Below are 11,729 nucleotides of genomic sequence, written 5' to 3' on the forward strand. Positions count from 1 at the left end.
ATTAAAAAAAAAATGTGAGAAAAAAGAAATAGACGAAAACACATAAAATAATATTTTGTTAATCTCAAAATATTTTGTTTTTCTTAATTTTATTTTTAAAAATTATTTTAAGAAAACAACATCAAAGACCCAATTTATTTTAAAAAAGCATTTTTCAGCTTTTAAAAATAAAATACAGTTCGATTTTAGTTTAGTTAAGGAGACAACGCCTTAGAATTTCTATAATTATTTTATTTATACTAACACTTATCTCATGTTATTATATTTCTCATTTATTGTAGACAGATATCCATAAAGTTATAACAATATTATTATTCGTATTATTGTTTTTCAATCCTCAAATTTATTTAATTGCTGATGCTGAGATGAGATGAGAGAGAAATCCATGGCTTAATTTCTAGTTTTATCTCCAAAACACAAAGTCAAGCTAAGCTAAGCAAATACTCTCTCCCATATCCTTCATTCTTCTTCTCGCCAACTCCACACTTCATTCGATCCCCGTCTCCAGGTTCAGATCCATCACTCAAACTCTTTCTCTTTTTCTCTGATAGAGATCCATAGTTTTTTATTATTCATAGCCAAGAGTTTTGCTTGGGATTTTTGTATATTAGTTTCTGGATTATTTCTCCTTCAATTTGATTGGATCTTGAATCTTTTTTTGGTTTTCTTTGCAATTTTGTTCCTTGAGTCATAAATCTCGTTGTACTTTATACATGTATGGTATATAGAGCAATTAGAGTTTGAAAAAGAAATAATTGGTCTTCATTTAGTAATGTCTTGCAAGGCTGTTATTTGATCTTGCAGTTTTGTTAGTTTTTTCAATTTCGATTGTCGATTCTGAGTTGTTTGTTTTACTGGCCTTTGTTTTTTCTTTCGGGGATTTTTTGGAGAAAGTTTCAGTATCCTTTTATGATATAATTATTTTTATTTTCCAATCTTCTGAAAGCTGACATATTCAATTTAACCTGATTGTTGGGCGGACCCAACATTCTCTGTGAAGTTGTTCTAGCTCGTGGGGTTGGGAATGAGATGTTGTAGGTACTTAGGTTCAATTTAACAAATAAAGTGAGCAACTGAATTTTGATTGCAATTTCTGCCCAAATGAGCATTTTGGGTGGAACCCGAAATTGAGATCCTATAACTGTGCATTTTTCGGGTGGGTGGTGTTTGCTTTGAGTTGATTCATTTTGAAATTCTGTGTGTGTTGTATCAACAGGTTATTCTGGTGAGGATTGAGTAATCTCCATGGGAAGAAGGTTCTATGCAGGTGACGTTTGTAGCTGTTTGCAATTCAAAACATGCTCGTGTCTCATGGTCTTGGTGTCACAGCTTGGACGTTTCTTCATGTGAATGAATTTAACAAAAAATGGACAGAAATCTGGGAAAAGGGGCCATGGATCAACAGAAAAACTATGAACAAGTTCGGTACAGCAACATGGAACCAAGAAATGATGGACATGGGTCTACCAATCAAAGATATTTTCAGGATCCATCCAGTAATATTAATACGAACTTGAGGCCACCAGGTTACAATGTGTCTGTTGGAACTAGACCTGGGCTGAATTTCTCCATTCAGACTGGCGAGGAATTTGAGTTTATGCGGGAAAGGGTGAATCCCAGGCAACATTTTGTTCCAAATGCTTATGGTGGTGATGCTAACAGTGCTCCTGCTTATATGAATCTTAATGGGATACTGGGAATCAGCCACGCAGCTTCTGAAAGTGGATCTGATATCTCTATGATTAATTCTTTGGAGAAATCTCATGCCCAGGATTTTGAGAGGAAAGGATCTTCTGTAAATGAAGAGAAGAGTTACCATGATTCTGTACGATCCGTACCACAAACCTCATCACGTAGTGATATTGGTCGTGGATTTCACGGTTATGTCTCTTCAGGAGCATCTCAAAGCTCATCCACAAAGGTGAAGTTCCTTTGCAGCTTTGGTGGAAAAATTTTGCCTCGTCCAAGTGATGGAAGACTTAGATATGTTGGAGGTGAAACACGTATTATAAGGATAAGCAAGGATATATCCTGGCAAGAACTAATGCAGAAAACATTGACCATATACAACCAAACGCATACAATAAAATATCAGCTTCCTGGTGAGGATCTTGATGCATTGGTTTCTGTTTCTTGTGATGAAGATCTGCAGAACATGATGGAGGAATGCCTGCATGGTGGGGGATCACAGAAACCTCGTATATTCCTGTTTTCTAGTGCCGATTTGGAGGATGTACAGCTTGGTCTGGGAAGCATGGAGGGTGACTCTGAGATCCAGTATGTAGTTGCTGTAAATGGTATGGATCTAGGCTCGAGAAAGAACTCATTTGCTTTAGCAAGCACTTCTGGTAGCAATTTGGATGAGCTACTCGGTCTAAATGTTGAAAGGGAGCATCCTTCACCTGAATTAGCTGGTACGAGTACTGTGGCTTCTGCAATCCATTTGCCTTCATCGACTCGTCAATCTTCTCAGACGATGCTTCCTAGTTTAACTAGTGCTTATGAATCTAATACACAGGCTTACTGGGGATTTAATATGCGTCCGGGAGAAGCTGCCCTACATCCTTCATCAACATTCCAACCTATGGGAAGCTTCTCTGGGGTAGATGGAAATATGACGCCGCTGCAGTACAGTTACAGTTCTCACCCTTCCAATTATGCAACACCTGGAGACAGCTCAGTCCCAATGCTTATCCCTGGGCATGGAAGTCAACAGGGTGCTTTGTCTGAAGATAAGCTCTATGGTGGCTTCCATCTCCACGATTCTGAAGTATCTACGAATGAGATGAAACCAAAAGGAGTTAGCTCAGCTCAGAAGATTAGTGAACCTGAAAAAATTCGATCTCTGGACAAGGAAGCTCCTTTAAAAGAGACAGTGATGAAAAGAGAGAGCTCTTTCCAAAAGGTAACTGAAACTGATAAAAGTTGGGCCATGGAAAATGAACACACCTTTTCTTCACATCCAGATGATAGTTCAACTCCACATTACATGCCAAGGGAAGAACCATCGTTTCCTAATTCAGCAGCAGATATTGGGCCACCTTTAGTGGGTACAAAAAGTAATAGAAAGCTCCAGGAACATGTACAAAACTCATTGTCTCCTGAAATTGTAAACGAAGTAAAAAAGAATAATCAGGAAAGTCAAGTTTACTCATTGAGCGCACCACATGTACCTGCATGTGGTCCTTCTGAGACTGATTCTGCTGACTTGAACGGCTCCCTTGAGCCACCTATGGTTCCTCAGCCGATCTTTAAATCCGAGCGAATTCCCAGGGAGCAGGCTGAACTGAACCGTTTATCAAAATCTGATGACTCTTTTGGTTCTCAATTTTTACTAACTCAGGCACTTTCTGAACACTCGCAACCAATATCGAATTCAGTTAGTAAATTGCAGGAGGAGAATGTTGCTATGCATACTGAGCAGTCATCTTTATCATCAAATCCATCACAAAGAATCCCTCAAAGTCTTGTTGAAAATATTAATAAGATGAACTCTAAAGTTTCTGAGGAGGTGCTTGACTCGAAGTTACAGAAGCCTTATCAGGTCACGGTCAAAGATCACTCCACAAATGATAAGGAAGCAGCAGGGCTGAATCATCAAATGGCAAGTCAAGGACTTGATAAGACCAAGGAGGGATCTACTCTAAGTTCACCAGAGCATGAAAGGAAGGAAATTGCTTTCACAGGTGCTGCACGAGGAGAGTCTCCTGCTGGTGTTAACACTTCTGAGCATGGAGATATTCTTATTGACATTAATGATCGTTTTCCTCGTGATTTTCTGTCAGATATTTTCTTAAAAGCTAGAATATCTCAAAACCTTTCAGGCATCAGTCATCTGCCTGGTGATGGAGCTGGTGTGAGCTTCAACATGGAGAATCATGAGCCCAAGAGTTGGTCATACTTTCGAAAGATAGCTCAGGATGAATTTGAAAGAAAAGATGTGTCCCTTATGGACCAGGACCATATAGGTTTCTCGTCCCTGATGGCAAACATGGGAGGAGTTCCAATAGATTACAGCCACCCACCTTTGAAGTCTGATCGAGGTGCTTTGGGTCACATTGACTCCAATATGGATTTTGTAGATGATATTAATCAAGAATCAACCACTATGACTGTTCTGAGCTCGATAAATTTACATTCAGATTACAATGCTTCTCAGTTTAAGGAGAAGGAAAGCGAACAGCTGGATGCAGTGAACCCAAGAATCCCAGAATCAGATTATGAGGTATTTTATCAGTTGCCTTTTTCTTTTGTGATTGATAGCATTTTCTACCAAATACAAATTCTTTACCTCTGACCTCAAGTTGTCTTATCTTCTAGGATGGGGAGCTGGATATTCAGAACACAGCTGTGCCTCTTGTTGATCTTAGTCTTGAGGAGTTTGACATTACAACTTTGCAGGTAGACCTTCAATTCACAATTTACTTCTCTATAGTCTATATTTGTGGAATGTTCAGAAAATTCGCTCCGTAGTGTCATTTGCTGAGATCACCACCTATTGTAGTGTTAGGCGGATTTTCCTTGGCTTCATTTCACTATTTCCAGCACTGTTGTCGCAATCCTACTCACTGTAAATATCACTTTTTGCTTTTAACCCTGTCAATAAAATAGATGCTGCCACCTACTTTTTTTCTTGGTCTTGTTTTATTTCATTTTTATAACTTATTCAGAATGTGTAATTCAAATGCAAATGCGGTGTAACTTTTATGGGATTTATGATAAATAATGGTAATCCCATGTTCTTGGGCTGGGTCCCTAAATTTTGTTTATGCTAAATGGTATGTATTTTGCCAAACTACTAATTTTATTAATTATATCCAACTTGCAAACTAAAAATAAATAAAGAAAGAGAAAAAAGAAGAATACGAAATACAAGAAAAAGTTAAATATCCAAGACATACAGAAGTAGCCTAGGTATTCTATAATTCTATTTTTCAGTTTTTCCACTGAATTCTTTTTTAATTTTTTTTATGCTTAGCTGATACAGAAACTGTGCTATAGAACTAAAATAGGACCAGACAAATAAATCCTGAAATAGTTTTGAAAACAAAGAAAGAATGAAAGAAGGAAAGAAAGAAGAACAACAAACATGTGCTGAGGCCTGAGAACTTTAACTGTTAACTTAAAAGTTGTTCATGAGCATCTCACGGTGGCCCTTGTAAAATGTACTTAAAGCAAGTCCTATGTTTTTTTGGTCAGTGATCCATTGTGCATATTTTGGTTTAGCGGTTAACCTGCTTCTTTTTTCTTTGTATTCTGTTTCATTATGTTAGTATGAGAAAATTTAGAAAACTTATCTGATGTTTTTGTATCATGATGTTCCTGCTTGAACAGAAGTTAAATTTGTAAAATAAAAATAATAAAATATGCAAAGCGATTTTAATTTTTACTTTGTAATGAATGGAGACGTAGTTGGTAATTAATTAAGAAGTTATTGAATTCTCATACTGTAATTTTCATACGTTTCTCAGTTCTTAATACCGTAGTCCATCGCTGTTTATTTAGGCGATTTGCCTTTTCTTTTCTGATTTCTGTTTTTTTATTCCTGGAATCTGCTCTTTGGTTGTAATCCAGTTTTATCTTATTTGCTACCTCTGGATGCCATAGCAGATTATAAAGAATGAAGATCTTGAAGAGCTGAGGGAATTAGGTTCTGGTACTTTTGGGACCGTTTATCATGGAAAATGGAGGGGAACAGATGTTGCCATCAAACGAATAAAAAAAAGCTGCTTTACTGGACGATCATCAGAGCAAGAAAGATTGGTATGTATTGAGGGGGTAGTCCTTGTTTCTAATTTTTTTATCATACCTCCCAACAGTCAACACTGGCTATGGAGTGTGTGAGGTAGCTTTCTCCTAGCATTGAGAACAATAATGAAATTCTCACCAATCTTGGAAATAATGCAATTCCCTCTAGTTATTTTGTAAATTCTAACGTGTTTGGGATGTTATTTGCAATTCTCTACCCCATAAATTATGTAATTAAATAGTGGTTGTTTTTCTTTCCAGACAGTTGAGTTCTGGCGTGAAGCTGAGATTCTTTCCAAGCTTCATCATCCAAATGTGGTGGCATTTTATGGTGTAGTTCAGGATGGGCCAGGGGGAACAATGGCTACTGTGACAGAGTTCATGGTGAATGGCTCTCTTAGGCATGTTTTACTTAGCAAAGAAAGGTAGCATCATTAAATTTGTTACTTTTTAAGTGTACTAGATTACAACATCCAGTGATAAATATTAATTAAATTTGTGTATGATCAGGCATCTAGATCGTCGTAAGAGGCTCATCATTGCTATGGATGCAGCATTTGGGATGGAATATCTGCATTCAAAAAATATAGTGCATTTTGATTTGAAATGTGATAACTTGCTTGTCAACTTGAAGGACCCTTTACGACCTATCTGCAAGGTAATTTTCATTTTTGGCTATCATATTGGCTCCTGCATATACTTGGTTTGTCAAAAATGTGGAAGTGTGGAAGTAGCGTATACTTGTTGGTTTCGTCATCTTTGAACCTCCTCTTAGTAGAGTGCTTCACATTTTGCAGGTAGGAGATTTTGGTTTGTCAAAAATAAAAAGAAATACCTTAGTCACTGGTGGTGTGAGGGGAACCCTTCCATGGATGGCGCCAGAGTTACTGAATGGTAGCAGTAGTAAGGTTTCTGAAAAGGTAAAGAATAATTTACATTTATTATTAATTAGGTTTTTTTTTTCAGTCATTATTCTTTACACTTTGTAACACTTAGTACCAAAAGTTGATTTTATATGAGTTAGGTCCCCAACCATTTCAAATTGTATCATTTAAGTCCTTAAATACTATTTTTATTTATTTTAAAATACGTAAAAAAAAATATAAAAAAAATAGTGAATCAATCTTAAAAAAATTGGACCTCTTAATATATGACATTAAAAAATATATATATTTTCATGGTATTTTTAAAAATATTTAATTGTTTTATAAATTTAAATAATTTTTTATTAAAAAACTTTTTACTTAATAACTGAACTATCCTAAGATTATTCATATATATCATGTACACATTTATTTTTATTTTGTAAATTTTTTTTATGATGCAACTTATACTAAATATATATGTGCACATAAATAACTTTATATACACTATTCACTTCTAAGTTGCATTATTTAAAAAAATGTATAAAATAAGCAAGCAAAAGACATAATAAAAATTAATATTATCAAGATAATATAATTATTAGTATTAATTAAAAAACAACTTAGGTAAGAATGTAAATACTAAATATTTTATAAAATGCCATAGAAATGTATATTTTTTCAATGTCATGTTTGTTATTGTCATAAATTAAGTGTCCAATTTTTTTAAGATTAATTCACCAATTATTTTATAATTTTTTTATGTATTTTTTTTTAAAAAGAAATAAAAATAACATTTAAGTACCTAAATGATACGATTTGAAAATGTTGGTGACTTAACTGATACAAAATCAACTTTTGAGACAAAAGTATTATAAAGTGTAAAGAATGGGGACAACAGCTGAAAAAAATCATATTAATTATTCAATGATAAAATCTTAATATACTCTTGCGAAAATGCAAACCTTACACATGTGAGTTGTGTTTGGGTATGTCTTGGGGTTCATCGTATCTTAAAATAATTCACAGCACCTCTTTCTAGTGGACAGTAAGTTTGTTAATAAAAGAGATATTTGCGGTGAAAGTACTAAAGTTATTTTTTTGACGGCAAAAGTACTCAAGTTCAATGGTGATGGTAACAGGTACTAATGGTGCAAGTAAAAGTTGATCTTGAATATTTTTGTCGCAAAAAAAAAAAAACTTGGACACTTAAGTTCAAATTCAGAATACTTGGGTACTTTGGCCGCATATATCATTTTTTTTTATTTATAAATTCATAATCTCAGATACAATAACAAACCATTAAAATATATAAATATATATATCCAATTTTTTAATTTTTTTTAATTTTAAAAGAGATGATAACAATGAATTTTTTATTTTAATTGTATTAAATTAATATTTTAGGATAAAAATTAATATGTCAAAATTTTAACTTTGTTTTAAAAATTAGTAAAAACGAATAAATTTTATAAATAAAATTAAAATTTAACTTTGTTTTAAATAAAATAAAAAATAATTAGGCATCTTTCCTTTGATTTTAATAGTTCGTGATTTCATTTGAGATTGTGAATTTATAAGTTTATAATAAAAGTTAATAAAAAAAATGATATTTGCGGCAAAAAGTATTCAAGTTTTATGAATTTGCATTTAAGTGCCAATTTTTTATTTTGCGGCAAAAGTACCAAAGTTCAACTTAAAAAAAAAACGATGCATTGTGTACTTTTTCCGTCAAAAAAATAATTTGGGTACTTAGTGCAATATTTTGTATAACTTGGGTACTTTTGCCGCAAATATCTCTTAATATAATATGAAAAGTTGAGAACAAAAATTATTGGAAACTGTTTGCAATATAATACATTTCTCTTGGGTTCTTGATAAAAGGGGAACTTGATTGAATATGATTCCACTCATTCAATATGTGAACAAATTTGTTATGGATGCAAGGGTGAATAACTAGTTTCGTGGTAGAAAGTTCTTGTTTGAATAAAAATAATAAATAAGTCATCCTTGTGGCAAAGTTGGTGGTAGTGTAATGGTAATGATGATGCTAATGAAATCTATAAAGGACCGTGTTTTATCTTTTTGGGGGAAAAAATCTAGGCTTTAGCTTCTCTTGCATCATCATTACCATTACACGGTCTAGATTTAGTAGTAGTAATGTTGTTTCTTGTTGCATTGTGAAAACTGTTTGTAGTATATTCAAAATTGATGATGATGATGATGATACATTTTAAAAATTTTAATATTGGAATAATTTCATTTGTGGTGTTTTGGCCGGTGTTTTTCTAATTCAAATAGCTTTCAGCGATTTGTAATTTAGTTAAAGTGTAAAAGTTATGTTAATTTCAACTATTAATTTTATTGTAAAACAAGAAACTTAGTTGCTCATAGTTTCAGTTCCATGTATCTTTTAGTCAGTCTTTGACAATTGCATGTAATGTTTCACGGCTTTTTGCTTGTTTTAGGTTGATGTTTTCTCCTTTGGTATTGTTCTATGGGAGATTCTTACCGGAGAGGAGCCTTATGCTAATATGCATTATGGAGCGATTATAGGTGTGTATTGAACTAGTTGCTTGCTTGGTACCTGTGAACGTTATTAGATTCTTTATTATTTTTTAGGATCTTTGTGAACCTGTTTTGTTTCATAGACAAAAAATAATTTTTTTTGATAAAATATATAATACTAGATGAGTAGAAGGGTAGAATATCTGCTAAAGAAAAAGCAAGAAAAGATAAAATAGGGACACAAAGTCAGTTAAGTATTCAAGTCCTTACAACAAAGAAAAATATAAGGAAATTTCTTCAGCACCATAGCGGTTGCCGCCCTTAAATGAAGATATGAATCTTGCTCTCTCCCATAATGAGAACATGTTCTGTCCCTTTATTTCAAAAACATGGCTGGCCCTATGCATCCGAATTGCCTAGAAAACTACCTGTGGCTCACAATCTCGCATTACAGCTGCCAATTTTCCAATGTCAAATATGACGGGCTCAACCATTTAACATCCACATTTCATTTAGAGAAGCCACTTAAAACCTGCTTCCATCAACAGTTTGCACCTTCAGGGCACGTTCGAGATGAGACTTTATTAATGTGGGTTAACATAGTCCAGGGGCTACTCCAATACTAATGTTACCAAGCCCTAAAGACACTTGAGACAACATCCTTGAAGCTCCTGTGGAAAAGATGAAAATGATTTAACTTAGTTGTTTAGGAATTACCCACTAAAAGAGTTCATATTGAGAGAAGTTGGTGGAAGTTGTCGCATCTTTCCAACCGAAGATTCTAAAGTAATGCTAGAAGCACACTTCTGTAGAGGATTTTACCTTGCTAGCTGATTTACTTTTCTATCATTATTGAAACAAACAGTGAGGCATTATCCAATAAATGCTCTCGAATTTATTATTGCCGTGAGAGCTAAAACTTATTGATGCATGGAGGACACTTGATTTAGATGACTCCAGTTGACCTTGCATGTCTTCATTTGCTCATAACAGTTCTGAGATAAGTTTGTAGAATAAGAAATGCCTGTATTCGAGCATGATGTTGTCCCTTAATTGCAGGTGGTATTGTCAATAACACATTAAGACCACCTGTGCCAAGCTATTGTGATTCTGAATGGAGATTACTAATGGAGCAATGCTGGGCCCCTGATCCAATTGGCCGTCCATCTTTTACGGAGATCGCAAGACGCCTACGAGTGATGTCTGCCGCTTGCCAAAGCAAACCACAGGGTCACCAGCCACAGAGTCAGATACCCAAATGAGAAGAACTCTGAAATTCAACTGTCCAATTTTAGCTCTTTTATTAAGTCATATTTCCAAGAGAAGTTCGTTTTATACTTATATAAAGGTGTGTAATTATACGAAAACAGACATGAGAGAGAGAAAGAGAGTGAGGCTACAAGTGAATGGGTGAAGCTATAGTTCATAATTGGGTTGTAAATCATCATTGGATGGTTGTGTGCAAATAGTGAGAAATTTGTTTATTATGTAAAGCTGTTATTTGTGTTAATAATAGTAAATTTGAACTTTGGTTCTGATTCTTACTTCTGTTAACGACATGTACAAACGGTATACATCTTGTTCATGATACTGACTCTGAGTTGATAGTTTGTACGTAAAGCACAAAAGAAGATGTTATTACGCTTGTCTTTGCAGTAGTTGCAACAAACTGTGCAATTTTTCTCATTCTCTCTATACTTTTTCTCCCTAAACAATGGAAAAAAGAAGAAGAAGACAATGTTCTATTCTTCTCACCTGTGGGTTCCTCTAATAAGAAAATGACAATGACTGAGCAAAAATATTCGAGTCTTTTAACTTTTAAGGATTTATACGTCGTAATTTATGTCTACACAATGTATATGTGAGTACTTAATCTAATAAGCATATGTTTATGAAATTAGTGGCTAATTTCACTTCCTAATAATTTTGTTTATTTATTGGTGGAAATTGTGGCTAAAGTAAACAAGTCAACAAATGGTTCCGTTTAAGAAAAATATAAAAATTAAAAAACAAACGGTTAATGAACCAATTTCATTGTGCGCCTCAATTCATCCTAATTACGTTGATTGTTGGTTTAATATTTTTTCTAGGTATTTACAATATAAGTGCTGTGAATTTATATATACATCTCAAACTAAATATATTATATTTTATATATTAGGTCTTGATGTATACTTTTGTACCTCATTTATTAAATTTTGAGAATTAAAATTTTTTAAATGATAAATTTGGTTTTTTTTTTCTTTTTAAATAAAATAAAGAGATATTTGTGGCCAAAGTACCTAAATTATTGTGTTTATAGTAGTTAAGTACCTAAGTTATTTTTTTGGCGGCGAAAGTACCTTCTGTCCATGTTTTGTTGCAGTTTAGTACAACTATTTTTTTCACTGTTAAGTTCGCCACCATGACATGAAATTTACTTATAACTTGGGTACTTTTACTACAAATATCTCTTAAACTTAGTACTTTTGCCACAAATATGCCTTTAATTTGGTACTTTCGCCACAAATATCTATTTAATTGGGTACTTTCCCCTATGCGTCACAATCAAACTTAACGGTAAAAATTGACGGTAATAGTAAACTTTACCAAAACATGAACGGAATGTAC

General features: G+C 33.8%; 1 protein-coding gene across 1 annotated transcript; it reads left to right on the forward strand.

Moving 5' to 3' along the window:
• The first annotated feature begins 351 nt into the window (after positions 1 to 351).
• Positions 352 to 10,659, forward strand: LOC133802234 (uncharacterized). The gene is made up of 9 exons (XM_062240506.1): positions 352 to 508; positions 1,217 to 4,225; positions 4,321 to 4,401; positions 5,611 to 5,763; positions 6,010 to 6,173; positions 6,259 to 6,406; positions 6,546 to 6,668; positions 9,080 to 9,167; positions 10,179 to 10,659. The coding sequence occupies exons 2-9, from the start codon at positions 1,367 to 1,369 to the stop codon at positions 10,379 to 10,381; spliced, it is 3,819 nt and encodes a 1,272-aa protein (XP_062096490.1). The 5' UTR covers positions 352 to 508; positions 1,217 to 1,366; the 3' UTR covers positions 10,382 to 10,659.
• The last annotated feature ends 1,070 nt before the right edge of the window (positions 10,660 to 11,729 follow it).

Source organism: Humulus lupulus, chromosome 9, assembly GCF_963169125.1.
Source record: "Humulus lupulus chromosome 9, drHumLupu1.1, whole genome shotgun sequence".
In the NCBI taxonomy this organism is placed as follows: Eukaryota; Viridiplantae; Streptophyta; class Magnoliopsida; order Rosales; family Cannabaceae; genus Humulus; species Humulus lupulus.

What these genes read in the sequence shown, in the direction of transcription:
- LOC133802234 (XM_062240506.1), top strand. Translation starts at nt 1,367, where the DNA reads ATGGACAGAAATCTGGGAAAAGGGGCCATGGATCAACAGAAAAACTAT. An exon ending in TCCCAGAATCAGATTATGAG is followed by an intron (nt 4,226 to 4,320) that starts GTATTTTATCAG and finishes CTTATCTTCTAG; the next exon opens with GATGGGGAGCTGGATATTCA. An exon ending in CTTTACGACCTATCTGCAAG is followed by an intron (nt 6,407 to 6,545) that starts GTAATTTTCATT and finishes CACATTTTGCAG; the next exon opens with GTAGGAGATTTTGGTTTGTC.